At 46.8% G+C, this 27419-nt stretch overlaps 1 protein-coding gene across 1 annotated transcript in view; it reads right to left on the bottom strand.

Moving 5' to 3' along the window:
• Nucleotides 1-2780: 2780 nt before the first annotated feature.
• Nucleotides 2781-27419, bottom strand: part of SLC6A11 (solute carrier family 6 member 11) — a 120984-nt gene continuing 96345 nt past the window's right edge. Inside the window, exons 8-14 of the mRNA XM_024556602.4 lie at nt 23532-23656; nt 14856-14968; nt 11766-11903; nt 8848-8950; nt 7941-8041; nt 6984-7154; nt 2781-2990 (exon numbers count right to left, since the gene is read on the bottom strand). Coding sequence (XP_024412370.3) covers nt 2838-2990; nt 6984-7154; nt 7941-8041; nt 8848-8950; nt 11766-11903; nt 14856-14968; nt 23532-23656 — 904 coding nt within the window. The 3' untranslated portion in view covers nt 2781-2837. The remainder of the gene's footprint in view (nt 2991-6983; nt 7155-7940; nt 8042-8847; nt 8951-11765; nt 11904-14855; nt 14969-23531; nt 23657-27419) is intronic.

Here is a 27419-nt window from a genome sequence, read left to right as displayed (position 1 = left end):
TTGCTGCTGCTGTAAAGTGGCTTTCACCTACTTTGGGGCTTTGCAGCACAAGACACAGTCAGGCATACTGATTAAGAGACTGAGTTTTGAGGTCAGACAGACCTGACTTTCTCTTTCTGTTCATGCTGTTTACTAGCTGTGTGACTCTGGGCAAGTGACTTGACTTCTCTGTGCCTCAATTTCCCACATCTGTAATGTGGAGGAAGTAATACATGAATAAAGTAGGGGAAGTGCCTACTTTATGGGGTTCTTGTGAGGGCTAAATAGGTAACTTGGAAGCATTCAGCACACAGTAGATATTCAATGCGTCATAAATACATGAAAGAAAGTGTGGGCTCCTGAAACACCCCTGAGTGTTTCTAATTGGTAATCCTAAATTGGACTGCAACTTCCAGATATGGAACCAAGATGCTTTTGCAGGAATATGACAAAGGTAGTAAAAAAACAGGAAGAAAAGCTCAATGAATACCACTTTGCTGGGAACAGCCACATATAGTTTGTTCATTCCTTTAATTTTTAAAAATGAGTAAGCAGACAACCATGTGCCCTTTGAATACCCAATAAAAACGTTCATTATACAAAACAGTACAACCTTTTTCATTTTTAATAATACTGTAAATATGTCCGAAAGGATGTATTGTTTCTAATGAATATCAAAAAAGTCTTCACAATGATGTTTGCCCTGCCCCAACATTTTCCTCCCCACCCCCAAGTTACCCAAATACTAGTAGGAAATTACAAAAAACAAAGAACAAAGGCCCTCCCTCTGCCCTGCCCCATTAGTAGTGTTCAGTGAGTGGAATGTTAAGTGCCACATTTATGTACAATGCGGTGTGTGCCAGGCAAGGCTGCGGGGCTGTGCATCTGTGAGAGCTGTCGTGGGGCGGAGGGAGAACCAGTAGCAGCAGCAGCGGGGAGGTGCCTCCCCAGGACCTGTTGGGGGAAGAGCAGATGACAACGGACAGGAGCAGGGGGCCCAGCTGAGCACTGAGCTTCTGGAGTCCATTTCCTGGGTCCACCAGATCAAAGAGCTCAGGGAGAGGCTGGGCAGGCCTGGGCTGTGTGTGCAAACGGGGGACCAGAACCCGGTGTCCTGCCTGCCTGGACAGCACTGGACTTCCCTTCCAGCAAGCTCAGGGTCAGAGGGGGGCTGCCCAGAGCAGAGAAGCTGGGAGTTTGGGAACTTTTGGGTGAATCAAACACACAGGTTTATTATAGGAAACTAAAGCCTCAGTTTGAACAAAGCTTGCATTTTCACCAAATAAAATTGGGAACATAAAAGAAAAGGATAAAGAATGTGCCTTCCCTGTCCCCAAGTAACTCAAAATCCAAGGTAGAGGCTTAATGTCAAATCCAATTAAAGAAAAAAAGACAAAGATCAGCCAGAGAGGTCTGAGCCAGCCAGCCTCCTCACAGACCCCAGGCCTGCAGGGAGGAGGGACAGGGAGCAGTCTCCCCTCCAGTAAGTGCTGGGGCTTCTCAGCGCTTGCTGGGAGAGATGCAGGTGGGACAGCTCCAAAAAAAAAAAGGGTAGGGAAGAAGCTTCTGTGAAGGTTCCAAGGTTCTGCTGGTAACAGAAAGGATGCAGAGGGAGAGGTATCAGGATGGTGGGGGAGAAAGGAGGGCCTGCAACAGCCAGAGGGAGAAGACGTGGCAGGGGCATGAAGAAGGGCCCAGAGGATGACACCAGGCTCTGGGCCTGCCTGTCGTTCCTTCCCCTGGGAGGTTGGTGGGAGGTTCTACAATACAGATCCTGGCTGCAATGGGGGCAGAACAAATGGCCACAAACAGAATAGAGGCTGCTTCCTAAGCCTGAAAGCCAGCGCCCAGCCAACTACAGCCAGCTCCACTGAAGATGGAGAGGCAGAGCTGAGGGTGAAAGCAGACAGTGCAGGAGGAGCCTGGATGGGGGCCAGGACCTGGCTGGTCTCCAGAGAAGAAAGTGTTCATGGATGAAATCAAACTAGAGTTTTGGGAAAACATGTATCACCACTACACTGTTTCCATGATGAACTTGATTTAAAATAAGCAGGTGGAGGGTGAGTACAAGGATGACTGCCTGAGAGTCTTCAGAAAAATCCAAGATGAAGGGCAGATCGGCAAGTCAGCGAGGCATGCGACAAGAGTCCCCAAGAGAAGCTGCCAGGCCAGGAAGGACCTCAAGATCACCTGATCCAACCCTCCCACTTAGGAGACAGGAAAACTGAGCCCAGGGAGTGGAAGGGAATGCCCAAGGTCACTTAGTAGGGCCAGGGTAGATGGGCACCTGCAACCCAGGAGTCCTGAGTCTGGTGGGACTTTTCCTTCTCTGACATAGCCTTGCTGTCTGCAAACCCACTGCTAAGAGGTTGGGGATGGGAAAGGGAGGGTTTGAAGGAAAAGTCCCCCAGCCTCATTGGGTGTGTGAAGGAGGGGTGGCAGTGATGGTCAGGAGCAAACACAGGACATGGATTGATTGACTGAAAAGGCTGACAGAGGAGGTCAGGCATCGCTCCCACCCCACCTGCCCACAGTCCAAGTATAAAAGTTTGACCATATGATACATTTCTTCTTAACCCCTAGAAAACACTGGTTAAACCGTCCTAGCACAAGAAGATTCTGCTAGTCCCTGTACCGTATTAACTCTTCACAATGTTACTTACATGATAACTGAAGGTGAGGAGGGGAATGTGACTTTAAACCAAAGTGTACACAACCACCTTAAAATTAACTTGTTAATAAGTCCTGTGCAAAACGAGCAAGCCTCTATCATTAGGTGAAGTACGTTTCTCAGGTATTCATTTGTACACACGGGGAAGGAGAAGGAAGCAGAGGCATCCGAGGTGGCAGGTGGACACTCAGAAGTGCGTCTCCTTCTCTGTGATGGCTGCAATGGTCCCATCGCCCTTGAGTTTGGTGTCACAGTCATTAACCATCACCGTCCGTGGGCCTGCCCCAAGCTTGCCCCTCATTTTCAGATCGGCACTGGGGATTGTCAACTTCTGGAATTTCTAGTGGGTGGAGAGGAGGAGAAGAGCTGTCAGAGAGCGGCTGCCAGGGTCCTGGGGCCTGCCTCGGCCTCTCCCACCCTAACAGTGAAAACGAGGGCGGAGAGCCAGGGTGCATGGGGTCATCGGGCTGAGGTCCAGGCCCCAGCTCTGCCACTTCGGGCTCTGTCCTGGACGATGAATTGAGCTCCTGGGTCTCAGTTTCTACTTCTGGAAAACGAGGACGATGGAGATACCCATTCCTAGCTTTTGGTGAGTAGTAGGGGGTGTTGAAGTGCTCTGCCTGTCCTTGGCCTACTGCAGGTGACTAGGATGAGAGAGCGGCAATCAGGGCCGACTGCCCCTTCCCTTCCCTCTGGTAGAAGCAGAGCTCTGGGGCCTGAATCACTGAGAAGCCACTCCCTAGCTGTGCTGGGCAAGTCATTAACCTCTGTGAGTTGCTTTTTTCTCATCTGTGAAATGGGATAACAGTACCTGCTGGCAGAGCCGTTGTGAGGGTGAGCTAAGGAACCTCCAGGGCTGTTTATATAATGCTTGCTGGATAAATGGAAGCATTTCCCACAAAAGGGATGTCATCATGCTGCCACCACCCAGGGAAACATGTGGTATGTGCCATGTGCTCTTTGGGCCGCAACTTGAAGATGCAAACACTATCACTAATGCCAATACTCACAGCTACAGCCTCACGCCACCTTGAAAAGTGGCTGGCACTGGGCTGGGAGATGAAATGGCTTTCGTCCCCAACTACACTAATGAGGAAGTGGTGGTCACGGGCGCACTCCTGACCCTCACTTCTGCTGCCACAGCCCTGCCTTGGGGTCTCACCCTCATCTTCCTGTGTGTCTCCTTCCTCACCCCGGTTCTCTTGGGAGAAGACATGGGGCCAGGATTTAAGATGTCCTTTCCCCAGAAGTCTGGGAAGACTTTTGGGTGGCTGATTTCCCATGATCTAGGGTCTGTTTTCTCTTCTAGATCCTGCCATGCCTAGGAGGCTGAACCTAGATTGTCCTAGTGGGATTCACAGGCAGACTCACCAGTGCTGAACACCTCCTGTATGCCAGGCATGGCACCAGGCTCTTGATATAGGGCAGGGCTTAGGAGCATGGGCTTGGGAGCCAGGCGCCTGGATTTGAACCCCAGATCTACCACTTAACTGGGGCAAGAAACTTAACCTCTGTGTGGCTCAGTTTTCTCATGTATCAAAGGGGGATAACAATGGTACTATCATCTAGGATTGTCTGGAGGCTCAGATTAGTTGATTTAGCCACAGATTAGCACAGAATATCAATCCTCATAGCAATTTTCTGAGGTAAGGACCATGGACGCCATTTTTCCTTCCACATCCTTCCTGTCAGTGTCAGTTGGCAGAACTTGTGGAAATGGAGGGAGGTGGACTAACTGACACAAGTTCTCCCAGGAAGGAAGGGCTGGGGACCAGGTCTGACTGCCTCCAAAGACTTCGCTGTCTTTAATAAGACCTGCTCTCGGCTCGGGCAGGTATGTGAGCTTAGGGAGATGGAGGGAACTCAGCAAACTCGCCACTCCTCCCTTCCTCCCTCCAGTCCACACAGGGCTGAGAGAATCTCTGGAGGACTCTCCAGGAGATGCTGGCACTTCTAAATACCAAAAGGCCACTGGAAGTTTGGGCAGGGGCCTGCAGTGGTTGAGGTGTTAGGGGAGCAGGACCACTGTCCTCTGGACATGTTTGGTCCCAAATCAGAATTAACCAACTGCCCTTGACCTACATTCCCTGCAGGTGCCAAGGAGCCTGACTTGCTCTAGGAGCACAAGCAGGCTTGCTCCTGCTGGCTGGATACATAGCTTTTTCTGGAGTCCAGGCCACCTGGTGGGCAGGCCGGCTAAGTGAAGCCAATTTTGAGTAGGCAGCCACATTTGGGTGTCTGCACACAACACCCACTCCCATCTCCCTCTGACCTTGCCTTGGGAGACCAAGGTCAACCCCTGAGATCCCTGGGGTGTGGCACTGGGGCAGAGACAGGGCTCCACAATGGAGTGCGGCCAGTCCAGCAGAAGAACGAGGTCATAAAGCTCAGGGGATGAGAGCACAGACTCCAGAGTATCCGTTTCACCACTCAGAGGCTGTGCGTGCCCCTGGGCAAGTTGCTTCACTTCTCTGTGCTCCAGCTTCCTCATCTGTGAAATGGGGACAAATAAGAGCCTCCACCTCACAGGACTGCTGCGAGGATTAAATGGCTCAGTGTTTGTAAACGGCTTAGAATAGAGTCTGGCACACTGCAAACAGTTTGCTAAATGAGGGAGAAACTGACTCAAACCATCTGATCCGCCAGCAGGTGGGAAAGGAGAGTAAATAGAGAGCGAGCCCTCTGGGATGAGACTGCTTGGGCATAATTCATCTGCCACCAAGAGACCACACACTGCGCCATCCCATTGAGGGGAAGTGTCCAGACCAGGCAAATCCATGGAGACGGAAGGGATACTGGGGGTGGGAGCAGGGTCAACTGTGAATGGGCATGAGGGACCTTATTAGGGTGATAAGAATGTTGTAAAACTAATTTATTGTGATAAATGCCCTATGCTGAAAATTGCTTAAAAAGCATTGAACTGTACTCCCAAATGGGTGGATTTTATCATACTTAAACACAATTTGTTTTAAAATTTTTGGTTTCCACTATGGAAAACAGTATGGAGTTTCCTCAAAAAATTGAAACTAGAACTACTATATGATCCAGAAATTCCACTTCTGGATATTTATCTGAAGACAAGAAAGACACCAGCTTGGAAAGATGTATGCACCCCATGTTTACCACAGCATTATTTACAAAAGCTAGTAACCTCAGTGTGCATCAACAGATGGATGAATGGGTAAAGAAAATGTGACCCCCCCCACTAGATTATCATTCAGATAGAAAAAAGGAAGTCCTGCCATTTGTGACAACAGGGATGGACCCTGAGGGCATTATGCTGAGTGAGGTAAGCCAGACCAGGAAAGACAATACCACCCAGTTTCACCTACATGTGGAATCTAAGAAAACAAAACAACTGAGTTCACAAAGATAGAGGGCCGATTAGCGGGTGGGCAATTGGGTGAACAGGGTCAAGAGATTCACACTGTCACTTACAAAATAAATAAGGCACAGAAATGCAATGTGCAGTCCATTGACTACAGTTAATAATACTGTACTACACATTTGAAAGTTGATAAGAGAGTAGATCTTAAAAGTCTCATCACAAGAAAAACTGTGACTGTGTGAGGTGACGAGTGTTAACTAGACTGACTGTGGCAACCATTTCACAATGTACACGGACACTGGGCCACTATGTTGTGCCCCTGAAACCAATACAATGCATTCCAATTACATCTCAACAAAAAAACTTGGTTTGCTAATTTTGGGCCCTGTGACACTAATTTTTGCTTGAGTGACAACTTCTTTGAGCTTTTTTCTCCACCTATTAAATACAGAAAATGATGCCAGCACCTTGGTTTGCTCTGATTACTAAAGAATACACAACCTGTAGAGAACCTAGTAGGGTGAGGACGTGGGATGGGTGTTAGTCCCCAAATGCCATCTTCCTTTGCCCTGGGAGTGGGGTCCTTAACGCATTAACAGAACATTAAGAGCTAACACTTGGTCACTCCCTGTTTCAGGTGCTTGTCTAAGTGCTTTCCTTACAGGAACTCAGAGAGTGCTCAGAAAAAGCTCTGTAAGTTAGGGACTGCCACTGTCCTTGTTTTACAGATGAGGAAACTGAAGCTGAGCTCAGAGAAGCAGGCTCAAGCCTGAGGCCTCAGAGATGTCTCTACAACAGTGGTTGTGATGAACACTTGTCAAGGAGGATCTAGCCATGGTTTAACTGAGAGACACACGGGGGCCTGTTCTCACCACACCCATTGTCCAGAAGAGGAAACTGAAACCCAGAGAGGTGCCCATGGATTCAACCCTGCTCACCAGCCTGTTCTGAGGTAGAGCCAATCCCTGCCCTGCACCTTGCCAACCTCTCCTCCCCCAGTCTCACCTCAGGCAGTGTCCCCTCTGTCTTCCACACCTTGATGAAGATCCAGAGGGGGATGCAGAGCATGGAGGACAGGGCCATGAGCCAGCCTATGCCATAGCCCCAGGCAGGGTAGGTGTAGACGTTGTTATACTTGAGTGGCTTGTACTTGACCAGAAAGAAGATGAAGATGCCCTGTGGACAGATGGGGAGAGGTCCCTGGGGCCAGCGTGCAGGAAGCCTGGAGTGGAGAGGAACTACCCCATGTGACAGCCTTGGAGAGGCAAGGCTCTGCCCTGGTTCACAGCAAGTTTTAGGCCTGTCCCACCAGCATCAGAGACAGAGGAAGTGAACCCCCACAGATCCCAGGACCTCACGGGGCTCTGAGACTCTTCTACCCCCCAACCCCTCAAGAGCCTCATCCCCAGCCTCTGCCCAATCAGAGAGTTTTATTTTTCCTAGCTATTTCTGGGGAGTGGTTTCAAAGCTGCCTTTCAGAACTACAATGGTTTGTGAAGATGCTTTGAGATACTTCCAGTGCCAAGAACTGGGTGAAGAGCAATGGGTTGTTTTTTTATTAAATGTCAGCTCACGAAGGCTTCTGACCCCGTGGTCTGGTCTGAGGGAAGAGCATGAGACCCAACTTGACCCTCAGTTGTGCTGCTTTCTCAGTTAACAACAAAGCCAAATGTCTCTCAAGTGACCCTCAGCCCCCATGGAGGGGGTCACAGCTGCCCAGTTTGCAGGTATAGAATCTGAGGCTCTGAGAAGGGAGGTGACTTGCTTATGGTCACACAGCAAGCTGGTGGCACAGCTGGGATCCCAGAGACTGCCCTGACTCCACTTTAGGAAGATATAGGGTGCCTTGGACTCTGAGTACACAGAGGGTCACCCAGGCAATGTCATCTCCTCATTTACAGCTCTGCCAGGTCTGGGGCTCTGGAATGGAAAAGTGGGGGGCAGGGGGGGGTGGACACTTACTGCACAGATCCCGGGGGTCACGACCTTCCAGCACCATTTAATGAGTGACAATGGCCGGTAGCCAATCATGTCTTCGATGTTATCATAGAAGCGGTTGCTTCCTGTCCAGAATAAAACAGACAGGCACACACACCTGAGAATTCTGTACAAGACTCGGTGGGAAGGCTAGGAGTGTGTCCTAGCTGGACACAGAAAAATTGTGGCAGGGACCTTAATCATTACTGCTTAAAATGATTCAGATGTTATACCTATGCGAGGTTTTGGGATGAACTATAGAAGGAGGGATTCTGGTCTGATATTGGGAGGACCCCTCCTGACCTTGGGCAGTGAGGCCCAGGAGATGGTGAGGAGTTTGTGGGAGAATGGTGGAAAGTGGTCCCTGGGAAGCAGGGTGAGGTGCTGGCTGACTTGCCTGGAGGTGGGGGTCAGGGCTCTGAAGGCCAGGGCCTGGCTGGGCTGGCTAATGAGCAGAGTGGCCTGCAGGGGCATCTATTTCTAAACCAAGTTCACAATGGGAATGTCCAGCATCATCAAACCCAATTCATTCCAGGACCAGGAGGGCCAGGAAGCAGGTACTGACTGAGAGCCAGGCACTGTGCTGCCTGCTTTGCCTACATTACCTCCAATTGGAGACATGGTGCTGATGACCCCATTTTGCAGATGGAAAAACTAAGTATCAGGGGCATAAGGATTAGCCCAAGGTCACAGTCCCTAAGCCTGAAACCCCTCGCGATTCTGTGGGAGTATAAAACAGGAAGGTATTCCAAGTGGGAAGAGCCAAAGAGTCCCTGGGGGGAAGGAATGAGGTTGACATTGACAGAGATAGGCCACAGAGAACCTGAGCCCACCTCTGCCCTGGGCACCGATGTGGGCCACTGCAGTGTGGGTGGGCTTGGCCTCTACTCACCGTACACCCAGCCGATGCAGACACACTCAAAGATGGCCACAAAGAGAAGGCACATCCCACTGGCGGCATAGGAGTCAAAGAGCTGGAAGATGTACATTCCTCCCTGTGGGGTGGGAGGACAGACACATGGACAGAGTGATAGAGAGACACACGGGGGAGCAGGGTCAGCCAGCTGGCCTTGGAAAGGACCCCCTGCTCTGCCCTATGCCTACCATGAGCCAGCAGTCACTTCCTCCCGGGCAGAATGCTTCTCCCTAATCCCTAGAACATTGCACCCTCTGCACCTGAGCATCCCTAAGACACCATCCTCTGGGAATTGCTGCGATTGTGATGGTCTTTCTTATCTTTGTTTCCCAATGCCAGAAACAACATAGAAAACCAGAGCCTGGAGGCTGAGCAGCCTCAGCACATCTCCCTGATGGCTCTAACAGCCTCTCCCGCGGGCCTCCCAGCCTCCCCCAGCCTTGCCCTCTCCAAACCTGCACACCAGCTTTCACAGGGAGCTTTCTGATACGCCAATCCAACCACGCCACTCTGCAGTTTAACATTACCTTTGGGCTTCCTTAAGCCTGCCAGTCAGGACCACCCTCCTCACGTGACTTCATTACCCCTTATCACCAGCCACCTGCAACATGCTCCCTCCTGGACAGAATGAGGGACAGTCTCGCCTCTGTGCCTTTGCACATGCTGTTCCCTCTCACTTGTAAGTTCCTTCAAAGCTCCGCTCAAATGCTACCTCATCCAAGAAGCCCTCCCTGACAGCCTCATTATTTCTTTGGGCCTCCACAGCATGTTTTTATGAACTCAGAATTTAAAAAAGTACTCCCCTTTCAGCTGCTCAGTTAGTGCGGGGCTCCAGCCGGGAAGGCCCACATACTAGGGCCCTCTCCTAAGGCCCTCGTTACAGAGTCTGGCTCACAGTAGGTTCCCTATGAGTGCAAAATGAATTGTGTAGAGTGAGAGACCATGGAGGAGGGACTCTGAATGGCTTGTCTACAGCTGTGTTCTCATTTTGGCCTAGGGCTTGGCACACAGCAGGTGTACAACCAATCTTTATAGGATACAGGAGTGATGTGGGCCAGCTCTGTAATACACAAATCTGTGATGTTTAAGTTCAGTGGGAGGCCCAGGAGGTACACACTCAGCTGGCCTATTGCAAGGCAGGCACTATTGTTATCTCCAATATTCATAGGGGGAAACTGAGGCACAGAGCAGTAAGAACACTTGCTGAAGGTCATCAAGCTAGCCAGTCACGGGGCTGAGGATTGAACCCAGGTGGCCATCCCCCTAACCACTCACTACTGCCTCAGCAGAACATAAGAAATTTGTGGCCTACTTTTTTCCCCTAGAGCTGAGCTTTAAATGTCTATAAATGAGGGAGAAGATCCTGCCAGCAATTACTGTGAAGGCCAAGGCTGACACGGCCCATTTGGCAATTTGAACTTCCCCTGTGTGATTGTGCACAGATATTCCTCCGTGGAGGCAGAAGGTTGGCATGTGAAGTCATGGTCTCAGGCAGCCAAGTCTTGGCTTCCTGCTGGGCCCTGGGGGTGGCAAGGCACCCTTGGGCAGACCCAGAGCCTCAGGTGCAGGGTAGGCATGAAGGCTCTGTAAGCTGGTGGTACCCAGGGCCAGAGGGCCACTAAGACCTTCCACCTGCCTGCTCCATGTCAATGCCTGCTCTTGCAGTCCTGTCCTCACCAGCCTCCTTAACACACCAGGCTTACCCTCCCCAATTTGTGTGTGACCAAAGACTCTACTTTGCGTAATTAATCAGCATTTAATGAGGCCCTGCTCACAGCAGCCCCAGTTTTCCTGCCTGGGGAGAAGCTAGATGGAAATGAGAAATGCCACACCATTCATTTGCTCAAATGCTGATTATCACTCCCATTAATGTGACAATGACTAGGAGCGGTAATAACACCAGCCACCTCACAGCAAGTGCCCACCCTGAGAGCACAGAGCCAGGCAAGGTCTCTTTATGGACCTCAGGGTCTGGTAGAGGAGACAGGTGAACAGATGCATCTTTGTAACAGTGGGAGGGAGGCTGGGCTGAGCTTGGAACAAAATGCTGTGGGGAAGGAAAGCAGAGGAGGCTTCCAGGAGGTGGTGGCATTTGGTTGAGAAGTAGAGATGAGGAGGTTCAACAAGCTGACCTTAGTACCATAGCAGCTGCTTTGACTGATTCTGAGCTCTCTCATTTCTTTCCCTGTTTCTTCTAAACTTCTTGTCTCTAGGCAACAGGTTTTTTTGTTTTTTTGATTTTTAAATTAATTTGAGTGTAGGGAGAAAAATATTTAATGTCACCTTCTCAAGGTACTTGGATGGCTGCAGTAGGGCAAGAGAAACATGATTTTATGCAGCAACCTTAATTTTGATGTCAAGATGAGCCCTTCCTCATGCACAGGCCCATTAAGACCACGGGTACACAGGAGGGCTGAAGCTAGAATACACAGTGCCTGAAGGGGCCAAACATCATCAAAAGTGTATTTATTCTCTGTGATGCTTCAGGAAAGCCTGCTTGATCTCTATCCCAATAATGGTAACTAGTTGAGGTGCTTGTAGCTGACACTGTTCCCTTCACCCCATATTATCGTTAGGGGTGGCCCCAGCATCCAGAACGCCAGAGAATCCCAGCATTTCCCTCCACGAGCTTTAAGCCCCTCTGGTAGTGACAGCAGTGACCTTTAGCTGAGCATTTACACATGAAAGACGTCGTGCTGAGGCTTAATGAAAGCTTGCAGGAGATTCTGACAACACTTCATTAGGCAGATAAAAGAAATGAGTCAACACAAAAGGTACTAGACCTGGCCAGGGTCACAGAGCCAGTCCTTTTCAAACTGGGGTATGATATCAGAGCGGCCTAACTCAAAGCCCAGGCACTTCCCCCGGTGCTACGCTGTTCACACGTCACTCACCTCCGTTAACATCACGAGGCCCAGAAAATAAGAGACGATCGACAGGGCCAGGATAAGCAGCTCCCGCCGATAGCCCCTCCGGAAGACTTTGGGGTACATGTCCACCACGGCAGTCACAAGGCTTTCTACACACACAAACTGGATGGGGTAGATACAATGGTGTGAAGCCCAAGAATAAGGGCATTTTAGTGGCCCTGGCTGTGGTGAGCACAGGGGGCCTAAACCCTGGGCTTCCCCCTCTCCAGGCTTACCTTCATTCCCATACTCACTCACATGGATGCAGGGCCTGGGAATAACAGCCACAGTCCCAGCATGCAGAGGGCCCCAGCATGCCCATGTAACTGAGGTTCAGAGAACAGAAGTAACCTGCCCAAGATCACTCAGCAAGGAAGTGGGCTGGGTCAGGACCTGAACTGGACTTTTACTCTCAAGCTGGTTGGTACTCCTTCTCCCCCATGCTGCCTGTCAAGGGCCTCTGTGCTGGGCCCTGATCTGGGGTCAATGGCTTAAATGAGACCCAGTCTCTGCCTGGGAGGCAAGACGGGAGTCCTGAAAGCTGAGTGCTCTGTGGGTGGCAGGTTCTGGTCAGTCTTGGTGGGCAGGACTTGATTTGCTCATTCTTCAGGACTGTGATAGTCCCCCACCCTTTGCTTCAGGTGACCTGTGCTCTGCTGGGTGGAGGCAATCAGAGCTAAGCCAGCACCCAGCCCCTGTGTTGCCACTGAGTGAGTCTCTGGGCCTGGGCAGACTGGGCAGGCTCTGACCGCAGAGCTCGAGCCACTGAGCATCTGGGTCCCACCATGTTGAAGCAGGGCCAGGCACACGGCATCAGTTCCATTATTTACCCACCAACATGCAGACCAAATGTCCTGACACACTAATCACCCCTCCCCGGGCCCTCCCAGCACCGTGGGCAGATCTGCATGTGCCCTTTCCTGACCCTCCTTGCCCTCTTTCCTCTCCTCTATGCCAAGGCCACACCCTTTACCCTTTGGGGGCCCATGCTGGCTTATATCTGTCTCCTTACACTCATTTCCAGTGGCACAAAGAAGGTCCTGAGAAAATGTTTGATAACTAATAAAAAATGATAATGGCATACACATGGTGCGTGCTGTGTGCCGGGCTTTGTCTGAAGCAGTAAACAGATATTGATTTAATTAATCTCTATGTGCTAAGTACTATTATTATCCCTGTTTTGTAAGTGAGACACAGAAGCATAGGAGTATAAGCAGCCAAGGGCACAGAGGTATTACATGATAGAGCCTGGATCTGAACCAGGCAATATTGTTCCAGAGGCTAGGCTTTAACCACTGTGCAGCACTGCCAGGAGGGAGGGAGGGAGCTATAAAGGATTCTTTTGCTGGTCACCATGTGGGGTGCTCCCTATCCCTGGAGCCATTTCTTGGTCCCAAATCCTTTATGATTCATTCTACCTCCTCAGAAAAGGTATTTACATCCTCATTGTGCAAAAGGACTGCAGCACAGAGGGAAGTAACGAGCCCAGTTACACAGCTGGCAAGAGTTGTAGGGCTGGGACTCAAACCCAGCCCTGACTCCAAAGCCCAGGATCCTACCCTCCAAGCTGCCTTGCCTCTATGGCAAGGGGGGCTGTGCTCACCCAGGATCAAACTCAGAGAAACATCAGAGCATGTAGACTAAGAGGCACACAGACCTGGGCGCATGTCCCTGTACATCTCTGAGCCTCAGTTTCTTCATCTGCAAAATGAGGACAATGAAAGGAGCCCCCAGCCTGAGTGGTTATTACGACAAGGAGCTGAGGACACAGCCCAGGCACAAAGCAAGCACAGCATACGTGGGGGTGAGCCGAGCGGCCACCTGCTCTCCATGCCACATCCACTGACCGCCCTGGGGAACACAGTAACTCAGCCCAATTGCTGGGCCAACTCAGCCCAGGGGCTCACAGAACCCAGGCCCCACCCCCCACTTCCCTCTGCCCAGGCAGGCCTGTCACTGTCACACACTAGCTGAGACCCCTCCTGAGGGCACAACAATGAAAGGGAAGATTATCAACCACAATGGAAGGGAAGATTATGAATGACAATGAAGTGAAGATTATCAGCAGAAACACCTGGCGCTTTAGCAGTTCAGCTTAGCAGTTTCCGAGAAACCATCCAGGGGAAGAAATTGGACTTGGCTGGGTTGACAGCCAAGCCAGACACAGGGCTTGGATGCTAAGTGACTTGCACAAGGTCATGAGCAATGGGTAGCACCTTGCCAACAGACCCCAGTCCAATAGCAAAGCCACAGCTTTGGCTGGAGGACATTCTCTGGGTCTCTTAGGGGAACCAGCTGCGAGGAGGCAGCAGGGTGAAGGGCACCTTTCTGAGAGTGAAGAGCGAGTGAAGAGCGACTGAAGGCGACAGGATTCTGGCTGAAAAACCAGGGAGAGGATTGGGAGGGCAGGCTGGGGCGAGTTTTACAGTCTGAGAGGATATAAGTGCATGCATTTGTGTGAGATGATGGGTAAATTGCTAGTTCTAACTATGCACCCTTCACTGAGGAGGGCAGGCTGCCAAATGGAGGGTGGGTCTGAGAGAGCCCTGTGGGAACTGAGAACAGAGGCAGGCAGGTGAGATGTCGGGGGACTGGGAACTGGAGGTAACTGAAGACCCATGTGGCTCTGTGGGTGATGTCATGGTGGCCCCAATACAGACATGGAGGGAGGAAGAAGGTGCTTTTCTATGTCCCTGTGTCATGCATGACTTGACTGGGACAGGGACACATGCTAGTTAGGCCCTCAGATATCACTAACCATAGCCCACTTTCTGAGAATTTCTTCTGCTTTGCTAGGTGGTGCTGTTGGGCAGAAGTACTTCCCAGATACAAGTGTTTTAAAACCTGAATTAGGTGTTGGGAATTTCAGTAAGGAAAACAGTGTTTGGGGAGACTTAGAGGGACCTGAGCATCTGTGTTGGGGGTGATGGTGGAGACCACCTAGGGGACGGGAAGGTGTGCTGGCAGAAATGCAGGGGGTGCTGTAAGCAGATCCCTGAGGACCAGGACCTGGAGGTGCTGGCTAGCCCCCGGAGCCTCCCTGCTCTCAACTGCCCCCTTCCTTCAGTGCCTTACCTGGCTGTCCAGGCCCAGGAAGATGAGCATCATGAAGAACAAGGTGGCCCACAGTGGGGAGAGAGGCATCATGGTGACAGCCTTGGGGTAAGCGATAAAGGCCAGGCCGGGGCCTGCAGAGGGAGGAGAGAGAGAAAGGTGGTGGGTGGAGTTCAGGCCCGCATTCAGTTGTTATTTTAACCCATTGTGTGTTGGGTGCTTCCTTTGTGCCAGGTGTTGTGCCTAATTCTCACTCAAATATCTTTTATCCTACGTGCCACCCTACGTGGTTGGTACTACCATGATGTTCATTTTGCAGGTGAACTAGCAGAGGCATAGAGAGGTAAGCCAGGGTCTGGAAGGGTCAGGCTTCAAACCCAGGTTGGTCTGACACACACGCCTTCCACTGCACAACCTGTCTCTACTATTATCTTCTGGGCAAGAGGGGTTCTTATTAAAATGCAGGTTCTCAGGCCCAACCCAGAGATTCTGATTTGGTCAGTGTATGGTGAGGCAGGGATTAGACAACCAATGATTCCTCTGTAGGTAGTTAGTAGTCCAGGCTTGGACAAATGTTGTTCTCCCCTTCATTTCCTAGGTCCACATTGACTTCTTTTGGCTATTTCAAACAGAAGGCTTGGTTCGCATGTCCTCAGGTAAGCTTCATTTATCTTGGGATTTTCTATTTGGCTAATTGTGTTTATGAATAAAGACAGTTTTTATTCTTCCTTTCCAATTTTAATGTTTTTATTTATTTTTCTTGCCTTATTGTACTCTCTGGGATCTCCAGTACTATATGGAATAGAAGAGGAAATAGCATACATGATTGTTTTGTATCTGATTTTAGGGGAAAGCATTCAATATTTAATAGCCAGGAAATTAACAATGGTACAGTACTATTAAGCTATAGACCTTATTCATATTTTACCAGTTTTTCTCCTTACATCCTTTTTTCTGTTCCAGTATCCAATTCCACACTCCACATTGCACTTCACGGTTACCTCTCTTTAGTATCCTCCAGTCTGCAACAGTTCCTCAGTCTTTTGTGGTCTTGACATTTTTGATGATTATTGGCCTTTATCTTGCAGAATGTTCCTCAGTGTGGGTTTGTCTGACGTTTTCTCACGATTAAACTGAGGTTAGGCAATTTTGAAGGCTAAGAACACCATTAAAGTGATGTTGTGTCCTTCTCAGTGTGTATCACATTAGGAGGTTCATCAAGTCAGTAAACCTTAGTACCGATGATATTTACCACCTGGTTAAGTTGGCGCCTGCCAGTTTTCTCCATTGTAAATTTACTGTCTTTTCCTTTGTAATTGATAAATATCTTGAGGAGGATATTTTGAGATTATGAAAATATCCGATGTCAAGTCAAACTTTCACCCACTGATTTTTAGCACCCACTGGTGGATCTTACATGATTGTTTTGCCTGCAACAATTATTCCTGTTGTATTTGCCTAATGGGTTTGTATTTTCTTCATCCCTTCTATATTTATTAATTAGAGTTTTTCTGTAAGGAAGAGTTGTCCTTTCACACCCATTTATTTGTTTAGTTATTCAATTTTTATTTATTTGAGTATAAACTCATGGGTATTTAGTTTGTTCTGTGCACCTTAATCCAATACTATCATTTATTTTGCTTTTCAGATTGTTCAGTTTGGCCATTGGGAGCTTTTTAAGGTTGACTGCTGTGCCCTTTTGACATGCTCCATCCTTTTTCTAAACATGTCTTTATGTTCTGGCACCACGAAATATTCTAGCTTCATCTCGTCCTGCCCCAGTGTTCAAATTAAGTGCCTCTCCAAGGAGCTCTGGTCCCTTTTTTTGGAGAATGGTGTTTATAAACCAAATCTGGCCACTAGGTATGCTACGGTGTATCATTATTCATAGATCCTCTCAGCACACAAACTAGGAAATATATGTATGTATATTTACCTGCACATACATATACAGATATATTTCTATATCTATCTCTCTGTATATTAAAACCATGAGTCCATACTGATACCTCCAGTTCTAATATAGTTCATTCTAGCTTCTCCACTTTTCTTATATGCAACTTCTTTCTCAAACAGTGAAAAATTTGTCTCTATTATCTATATTGACTGGTTAGTTCAATCCTAAGATATACAAACAATGGTTATAGAATTGCTAATCCATACCAACATACTAATAACAAGAATATAGTACATTTATTTTTATTTTTAGCCTTATAATATCCAGCCAAAATACTGTTTCCCTGAAATTTACTTAGGTTAGTTCTTTCCTTCCCCATTCCTTTTGGTGTGATTACATTATTCATTTGTAATACAATCAAACTCATCTGTTACTGTTTGTATTCCCTCATGGTTCTACCACAAAAGGTAACTATTTATTTTGGGTGTTATGTGAAACCTTGCTGTGGTTCTACGAGTCAGAGCTAATGGGAAAAAAAGATACACTCAGAACTGCTGCTTCCCTCTCATCCTTACTACTCCATTTCTAATTGCTATCTTCTTTCTACCCCTGTTCCATTCACTCCCCATAGATAACCATTCTTTTTAGAGTCTAACTTATCTTTCTATATTTATTTTGTACAAATGAGCAGATGTATTTCCTATATCCCCTTCTTTATTACATGATAGGCAGGATACTACAGATACTTGCTTTTAAACTTTTATACATACACACAGTTGTAATTTAAATAAATAACTTCACAGTAGTTAGTAAAAAGTAAATTATTCATAATAGCCAAGACATGGAAACAATGTTAGTGTTCATGAACAGATGAGTGGATAAAGAAGATGTAGTATATGTGTAATGGAATATTATTCAGCCCTGAGAAGATGGAAATACTGCCATTTACAGCAAGGATGGGCCTTGAGGGCCTTGTGCTAAGTGGGATAAGCCAGACAGAGACATACTTCATAGTACTGTCACTTACATGGGCAATGTAAAGAAAAAGTCCAACTCATAGAAACAGTAGGAGAGTGGTTGCCAGAGGCTGGAGGGGTGGGGCAAATAGAGGATGGTAAAAGGGTACACATTCTCACCAAGGAGCAAGGTCTGAGTATTTAATGTGTAACATGGTTAAGTATAGTTGGTAAAACTACAGTGTATAATTAAAATTGTTGAGAGTAGACTTAAAATGTCCTCACCTCCCCACGAAGACAAGTCTGTGAGGTGATGTACACTTTAAATATCTTACAATGTTATTTATTAATTATACCTCAAAAAGCTGAAGAAAATGACATCCCTAAATTTCTGTTTTGTTGATTAAAAAAATTATGAATGGGTGTTAAATTTTTTCAAAGGCTTTTTCAACATCTGTTAATCTTCTGACTTTTTTATAGATCTATTAGTATGGCATATGACATTAATGGACTTCCTAGCATTAAACCAACCTTGCATTGTTATTCCTGGATTAAATTTTACTTGGTCATGGTACACTACTTTCTTAATGTGATTTTGCATTCTGTTTGCTAATATTTTATTTCATATTTTTTATATCAATACGGATGAGTGATATTGATCAGTAGTTTTCTTTCTTTGTATTGTCTTTAGCTGGTTTAGGTATCAATATTATATACATGTTTCAATAAGGAGTTAGGGAGTTTTTCTTCCTTTTCAATGCTCTGGAGTAACTTCTTGAGCACTGGGAGCATCTGGATCTTGAAGGTTTGGTAGAATTCCTCTGTGAAACCATCTGGGCCTGGTGTTTTGTGTGGGGTGGCTCCTCAATAACTTTGTCTATTTCTCTATGGAAATTAGCCTGTTTAAGCTTTCCAAATGAAATGGGGTCAATTTTGGCAGTATGTGTTTCCTGAGGAAAATATTCATTTCATCTAGGTTTTCAAATTTATGTGCACAGAGAATTGCAAAGTAATCTTATGACTTCTAAAAATTTCTTCTGCTTTAACAATTATTTTCTATTTGTCAGTTCTTATTTTGTTATTTGTGTGTTCTTTTTTGGTCTGGATCATCTGGTAATTTATCTATTTTAATTTTTAAAAACTCAGGATTTCATTAATTAGATCTATGGTTTCTCTGCTCCCTAGTTCATTAATTTCTGCTCTTATCTTTATTATTTCCTTCCTTGTGCTTTCTTTTGAGTCACTCTGTTGTTATTCTTGTGGCTTTTTTGAATGGTGAGTTTAATATTATCATTCTTTTATTTTAATTGATAACTGTGTTTATTATGGTTTTCTTAGTGCTATTTCTATCTTTGACTCTTTGCATCTCCTACAGTTTTTGCTTCATAAAGATCATTGCTGTGTTATTGGTGCATATATTTTCAAATGTGCTCTATCATCAAGAATTGTGGCTTTTAACATTAAAAAATACTTTGTCATGCTTAATGCTTTTAGGCTTGGATTCTACTTTGTCTGATATCAGCACTTCTATTGTTGTGTATACCTTGATTTTTACTCTTTGTGATCGCTGTTTTAGGCGTCTCTTACTTACAGGATGTAGGTCTTATTTAGTGAGCCAAGCTGAACATGTTTTAATAGATGAGTTAAGCCCATTCACATTTACTAATATGATTGATATATTTGGTTTTAACTGTGACAAAATATTTTCTAATTATGTGTATTTTTTATATTTGTTATATTTTGTGTATTCTTCTTTTATTTGTAAGTGATTTTTGATATTTAGGAAGGTTTATGTTTTTGTTCTAGTGGTTACCTTTACACTTACACTTTTTAAAGTGTCCTTATGCCCTTGTTTTCTTACTTGAACCTTTGCTCTCTGGCTCTCCTGGTCCCCACCTAATCCCCACCCCATCCTTTAACACCGCCTCCTGCCCACACCCACAACAATGAGTTTTTTCTGTTTTCCTCTTTTCTTGCCTTCTCTTTCCACCTTTTAGTTGAATGATTTCTACTTTATAACAGTACACAGCATTTCTACATTAGTCCTCTATCCTCTTCCCCACCTTGGTCTTAGTCTTAGATGTACTTATATATTTTCAGGTGCTCACTATCAGTTCTTTTTCTGAGGTTTTCCCAGTTGTTGTTGGGTTGGATGAAGCTCACCTTCAAATAGATTCCTCCAAAAGGCTAATGAGTGTGGAAGTCTCTAAGTTCTTGTATGCTGAAAATGTTTTTTTTTTTTTTAATAGCCTCCACATTTGAAGAAATGGCTGGATATTAAATCCTTGATTCACACTTCTTTTTGTGCATACATATGTTTTTTAAAATGCTGCTCCATAGTTGCCTTGCTTTGTATATTGGTCTTGGAAAGTATGATGGCTGACTAATTCTTTTACCTTTATAAGATATTTAATCTTTTTTTCCCTGGAAGTCTTGAGGATTTTAGCTTTATCTTTGAAAGGTAAATATCTTCACTAGGATATAAATGGAAGAGATGACCATTCGGAGTTAATTTTCCCTGGTAACCAAAGAGTTCTTTCAATGTATACATTAACCTGTTTTTCTATTTCTGAAAAGTTTTATTAATTATAGTTTTAAATATTACCTGTTCTATTGTTTTTTCCTTCATTAGGGATTCTGAAATATGAATACTATTTTATTTTATTTTGACTTGGCTTCAGGTGTACAGCTTGGTAGTTAGCCCATCTTTTCTTTTACATAGTGTTTCCCTCCATATTTCCAGTACTCCAACTGGTGCCATATGTAGTTATAGCATCATTGACTGTATTACCTATGCTGTACTTACACCCCATGACTGTTTTGTAACTACTTACTGTACTTCTTAATCCCTTCAGCTTTCACCTAGTCCTCCAGTCCACAACCACAAGTTCACTGTGTCTGAGTCTGTTTCAATTTTGTTTATATATACACACACACACACACACACACACATATTTTTGATTATGCTAATACAGTTGTCCCATTTCCCCCCCTTTACTCCACTCCATCCTGCCCACCCCCTGCCTCCCACATTCCCCCCCTATAGTTCATGTCCATGGGTCATACTTATAAGTTCTTTGGCTTCTACATTTCCTACACTATTCTTACGCTCCCCCTGTCTATTTTCCACCTATCATTTATGTTATTTATTCTCTGTACCTTCCCCCCCCTCCCCCTCCCAATCCCCTATTGACACCCCTCCATGTGATCTCCATTTCTGTGGTTCTGTTTCTGTTCTAGTTGTTTGCTTAGTTTTCTTTTGTTTTGGTTTTAGGTGTGGTTGTTAATAACTGTGAGTTTGCTGTCATTTTTACTGTTCATATTTTTTATCTTCTTTTTCTTAGATAAGTCCCTTTAACATTTCATATAAGAAGGGCTTGGTGATGATGAACTCCTTTAACTTCACCTTATCTGAGAAGCATTTTATCTGCCCTTCCATTCTAAATGATAGCGTTGCTGGATACAGTAATCTTGGATGTAGGTCCTTGCCTTTCATCACTTGAAATACTTCTTTCCAGCCCCTTCTTGCCTGTAGGGTCTCTTTTGAGAAATCAGCTGACAGTCTTATGGGAACTCCTTTGTAGGTAACTGTGTCCTTTTCTCTTGCTGCTTAAGATTCTCTCCTTCTCTTTAATCTTGGGTAATGTAATTATGATGTGCCTTGGTGTGTTCCTCCTTGGGTCCAGCTTCTTTGGGACTCTCTGAGCTTCCTGGACTTCCTGGAAGTCTATTTCCTTTGCCAGACTGGGGAAGTTCTCCTTCATTATTTGTTCAAATAAGTTTTCAAGTTTTTGTTCTTCCTCTTCTCCTTCTGGCACCCCTATAATTTGGATGTTGGAACGTTTCAAGATGTCCTGGAGGTTCCTAAGCCTCTCCTCATTTTTTTGAATTCTTGTTTCTTCATTTTTTTCTGGTTGGATGTTTCTTTCTTCCTTCTGGTCCACACCATTGATTTGAGTTCCAGTTTCCTTCGCATCACTATTGGTTCCCTGTACATTTTCCTTTGTTTCTCTTAGCATAGGCTTCATTTTTTCATCTGGTTTTCGAACAGAGTCAACCAATTCTGTGAGAGTCTTGATAACCAGTGTTTTGAACTGTGCATCTGATAGGTTGTCTATCTCTTCGTTGCTTAGTTGTATTTTTGCTGGAGCTTTGATCTGTTCTTTCATTTGGGCCATTTTTTTTGTCTTGGCGCACCTGTTACATAAAGGTGAGGAGCCTTAGGTGTCCACCAGGGCAGGGTCAAGCTGGTTGCTGTGCTGTGACGCTGTATGTGGGGGAGGGGCCAAGAGGGAGCAATGGTGCTTGCTCCACTCTCTGCCGGACTTCAGTCACTCCCTCCAGCCACCCACAATCAAATTGGGCCCCTTTGGTGCTGATTCCCAAGTGGGTGGGCCTGTGCACGCTCTAGGCCCCCGTGGGTCTCTCCAATGAACTCTCCTGTGAGGCTGGGAATTTCTCCTGCAGCCGCCTCAACCCCCATGGGTGTTTTCACTCAGAGGTTTGAGGCTTTATTTCCCCAAGCTGTAGCCCTGGGTTGCGAGGTCTGCTTCACTCCCCCGCTGTTCCTCCTGGTTTATCTATGCGCAAATGTGGGGCCGCAGGGTCTGCCAGCCACCACCTTGTGGGGTCTGCTAGCTGCAGCCTGGCCTGCCCCGTTCCATAATCTGCCACCTTGCTGGGTCCACCAACCGCCGCCTTGCTATGAGTCCTCTCCGCCCTAGCTGCCCATCTCCACCTCACCTACCGGTCTGGATGAATGTTTCTTCTTTATCTCCTTGGTTGTCGGACTTCCATACAGTTTGATTTTTTGTCAGCTCTGGTTGTTTTTTGTTTTTAAATTGTTGTTGTCCTTCTTTTCGTTGTGGGAGGAGGCACAGTGTGTCTACCTACACCTCCACCTTGGCCAGAAGCCTCTCAATTTTGCTCTTTAGATTCCACATATAAGTGAAATTATATGGTATTTGTCTTCTTCTGATTTCACTGAGCATAATACTCTTGAGGTCCATCCATGCTGTCGCAAATGGGAAGATTTCATTCATCTTTATGGCTGAGTAATATTCCATTATATATATATGTGTGTGTGTGTGTATATGCATGTATGTGTATGTGTATACATATGTATATGTGTGTATATACGTGTGTGTGTATATATATTTTTTCATTCCACAGCCTTTTCTATCCATTCATCTATTGATGAGCACTTGGGTTGCTTCATATTTTCATCTTGGCTATTGTAAGTAATGCTGCAATGAACATACGGTGCATGTGTTCTTTCAAATTAGTATTTTGGGTTTATTCAGATAAATCCTCTGAAGTGGAATCACTGGGTCATAAGGCAGATCCACTTGTAATTTTTTGAGGAAATTCCACACTGCTTTCCACAGTGGCTGCACCAATCTGCATCCCCACCAACAGTGCAATAGGGTTCCCTTATCTTCACATCCTCACCACTTGTCATTTGTGGATTTATTGATGATAGTCATTCTGACAGGTGTGAGGTGATATCTTATTGTGGATTTCATTTGCATTTCTCTGAAAATTAGTGAATTCCTGTGGTCATTCAAGTGAGTGGTGATGATGGTCTGGACTGGTGGGGAGACACTGGAGCTGGGGAAAAGTGGATGAAATGAAGCAGTATTCAGGAGGCGGAATCTACACAACTTGGAGATTCTGGAGTGAGGAGGTGTCAAGGTTTCCCTCCCAGGTAATTCCCAGCATCCTGGTTTGAGGATCAATGGTAGGGCCACTGCCAGAGACCTGACCCAGGAGAATGAGCTGAGGAGAAGAAACAATGCTTTCATTGTAACCATCACCCAAAGCCTTCCCACCTTTGGCACTTACCTGACTCTGCCACTTCGGCAATAGGCACTCCCTGCTCATATGCCATGAAGCCCAGGACTGAGAAGATAGCAAAGCCGGCCACAAAGCTGGTGCCACTGTTCAGGCAACAGAGCATGATGCAGTCCCTGAGGGGAAGCAGTTAGGGGGCTCAGGTCAGGGTGGACTGCACAGGCTGGAACATTCTGTCTGAGCACCATAGCTGTCTTGTGTGGCAGGCAAGGCAGTGAGGGCACGAAAAGCGCCATTTGCCTGGTGAAGCCCTTGTGCTTCAGAGAGGTTAGGTGGCTGGCCCATGGTCACACAGCTTCTGCTGCACCTCTAGAAGACAGGCAGGTCACAGACCAGAAGCATAGAGAGGGAGTGGGAAGGGAGGAAGGCTGGCTAGTGGGAAAGTGTACAACTAGAAAGAAAACACCTGGAGACAAACCAATGCTCTTCCAAACCCCTGGTAGGAGAGGAGCTCAAAAAAAAAAAAAAAAGAGAGCAGAAGAAGCCTCTGAGAAACAGCTGCTTCTTAGCCAAGGCAGCACCTGTGGGCTTCACAAGGGAAGCTCCCCATAGACTCAGGAGATGTGCCTCTTGGCCAAGCTTTTTACCAGAGCAGCACCCCACAGACCTCACTGCTCAGTCCCTGCTCTGGTGTGGCTGGAAGGCAGCCCTTCCAGGCCAGGCCCTTCATAGAGATTTATCAGAGCAATGATTGTAACCTGATTTTGGGTGAGGCTCACCAGCAAAGAATTGCCAGCAGAAAGCCATGACCTAGAAGAATCACACTACAAATGACTTTATCAAGATGAAGAAGATGGATCCCTCTAGTCCCAGATCCTCCCACCCGGGGTTCCCCAACCTCATGAGGCCAAGACAGAGAATGAGCCTCTTAGGAGCTCAGCCACTGCAGACTGCATACTTGGGAGTTAGTCTTATAACATATATGATGCTCCACTTTAAAGGGAGCAGCTCCCAAATGGCCTGTTCAGCCCCCTGCTGGAGGCATGACTAGACTGGAGTGTCCCTACAGGTGGCCAGCTGCCTCTGCTCCCCCCATATCAGGAGCTCATCACCTCCTCAGAGTGCTATCCCCTTGATTGAAAGCTCCTGCTGCTTCCAGGCTAACTTTCATGTTGTGTTTGACCAAAACCAGCCTTCTTTAATAAGTTTTAGTTCTACCTTCCCAAATAACCTGGAGCTCCTTCAGGCTTGGAAGTTCTAAAAGTATCCCCTTGAAGTTTTGTTCTGTCAGTTAAACATCCCAGTTCCCTTACCAGTTCCACATCCTGCTCATGATCTGTAATACACTGTGGTTTGTTCAGCCCCTCTTCCAATGGTATAGGAGCACTAGACTCAAGAAGAGAGTAGACTCTCACCTCCTCTTCTCTTGACACCATACATTTTGTAATAAAACCAAAGGGTACACTAATGTCGGTGACCATACCACCCTGCTGTCTTGCAATGACTCTGAGAGTCAAGGGCATAGTGGAGAGGGCATTAGACTGGGGCTCAGGTTCCAATTCTCCCTGCAAAATCTTCTCTCCAGTCCTGGTCTCCAAGCAGCCCTAAGACAAGGTGCTTGGGTAGACTGAATCTCTTGACTCTTGGGCCTTGTGATAGATTAAATCCTTTTCCAGCAAATAGTCACCCCTCTACTTCTTAGTTGGGGTGGAGCATATCTCTCTGCCCCACGGACTTTGGACTTAATCACGTGACTTGCTTTGGCTAATGGATGTTAGCAGATGTGACACAGAGGCTTCAGATATGCTTATGTGATTTGATTTTTCCTTTGTCCCTTCTGCGATTTGCCATGAAAAAAAGTTCTGCAGGGAAACTGCTGTCCCTGCAGCCTGAACCCAGAATGTACCCACACAGACCAGACTTGAGCCTGGCCTGCATCCTGGAGCCACCTCCACTCAATCCACTGCCCAAAGGAGAGCTTTCCTAGCTGACCAGCAGACTTGCAAGCAATAAAAACAAAGCCTTGTTGGGGTAGGCAACTGAGTTTTGGGGTGGTTTACGACACAGCATTATTGTGGCACGGAATGACAGATACAGGTTCCTTTAAAGAACTCTTCTGGCGGTGTGGATGCAGGATGGGCTGGCAGACCTGAGGACTTTATCTGCAAGCCTGATGTACCGCCTCTCAAAAGGAAATTCAGCTCAGGCCGGGGTAAGGGCAGAGTGATTCCTGGGATTGCTCCTCGTGCCTGTTTCCCGACACTGCCTCACCCAAAGTGGGAAACAAGGTGGTGCTGGTGAGAAAAGCATTTTCTCCACATCCTCTGCATTCAGGAATTCTGTATAATTTGGATCTGCAATGTGTCTGGTCCTGCGCTAGGATTTTTTGAGCACTGTGTCACAGAATCTGGAGGCTCAGGGAGGAGCGGCACAACTCAGGTCTCACAGTTATCTGGTGGTGAAGTTGAGATGTGCATCCACTTATCTCACACACCAAAGCCCACACTTTTTCTAGCATTTAAACACAGAGGATGCTCCCTAAGAGTCAAGACTTCCAAGTCCTAACTTGTGGACAATATCTCTGGGCCTCATATGGTTGCTGAAAAACAGATGTCCCTTACCACAAAGGGACATCTTGCCCCAGAGGCCTCCCAAGAGGTTTCCTTACACCACCAGGAAGCCCTGCAAGGCCAGAGGTTGCTTCCAGCCCTGTGTCCTGTACCCCCACCCTCAGAGCACCCACACCCTCAGGGGATGGAGCTCAGCTGCCTGTGTTCTGAAGTGAGGATATTCCCTGCCTGGTTTGCCCTGTCCATATCCCTCTAATTCCTCCTCCACAGACCACCTTCTAGGTGAAAAGCTTATGTAACAAGCACTGTGAAGCTGGCAGCAGCTGAGCCAGCTTTGAAGACCTCCAGAAGCTATTATGCTGTCAGAAGAGAGGGTACTAATTTACTCCCTCTGAGCTGGGAAGAACTGCTTGTGGAACCATTTGGTAAAGGAAATAAAATGAGCCCTTGGATTTGGCAACAACCTAGGGGACTGAGTTTCTTCTGCTGATGGGAGGAGGTGAAACCTGCCTGTTGGATGGGAAAGCAGAAGGGATCATTAGTGACCAGCATGTTCACCCATGTGCTCAGTGGGGAAGAAAGTTGCCACTGCCATGAGACACAGCCTGACAGTCTTGGCTGTGGATTTAGCCAAGGCAGTCTTGGCTAAATCCACACCAACTGCTGTAGCAAGGAAAGAACTGATCATCCCTGGGAGTGAAGAATAGGGGAGAAAGAACCAGAAAGGCCCAGGTTCCAAGCCACATTCCATCACTGGCAATGTGAACGTAAGCAAGCAATTTACCCTTGGGACTCAGTTTCCTCATCTGTATAATGGTATGGCCCTTCCACACTTCCTTACATGTCAGGCAGCACCATGCTAGACTCAAGGGATGGTGGCAAACAAGAAGACCCAGCCTGTGTCCTCATGAGCTGACAACCTAGCTTGAGGTGATCAACAGTGATTGAGTGATTTCTGCAGGGCCCAGCACTGAACGCCAGCTGCTGATGTGCTGTAGCTCTGTGCAGACAGCATCCCTCTCCAATATCCCAAGGGGGGCACACTCAACCTGGACTTGAGGTCTGCTGTGCTGCTCTCCCTGTCCCATGGCCTTTCTCTTCCTGTCCGTGGTTTCCCTATGTATTGTGGCTGACCAAGTGCTTCACCTCTCATTCCCTAGACCCACTGTCCCATGAAGACTGTGAAGGTAGAAAGGATCTTTTGGACAGCCTGGTCTGACATTTGGTCTCTGCAGTGTGCCTCTGTGCAGCCATGCCTAATCACCTCTCTGCCCAAAGGCCCACAGGAACAATATAACTTGCTGCCTGATTGTGTATTGGATTCCACAACATCTTTTCTTTTCAGCATGTTGGACCTTTCACTTTCACT

Source organism: Desmodus rotundus, chromosome 8 (assembly GCF_022682495.2).
Source record: "Desmodus rotundus isolate HL8 chromosome 8, HLdesRot8A.1, whole genome shotgun sequence".
NCBI classification, from domain to species: domain Eukaryota; kingdom Metazoa; phylum Chordata; class Mammalia; order Chiroptera; family Phyllostomidae; genus Desmodus; species Desmodus rotundus.
This window is presented reverse-complemented; position numbering and strand designations above follow the sequence as displayed.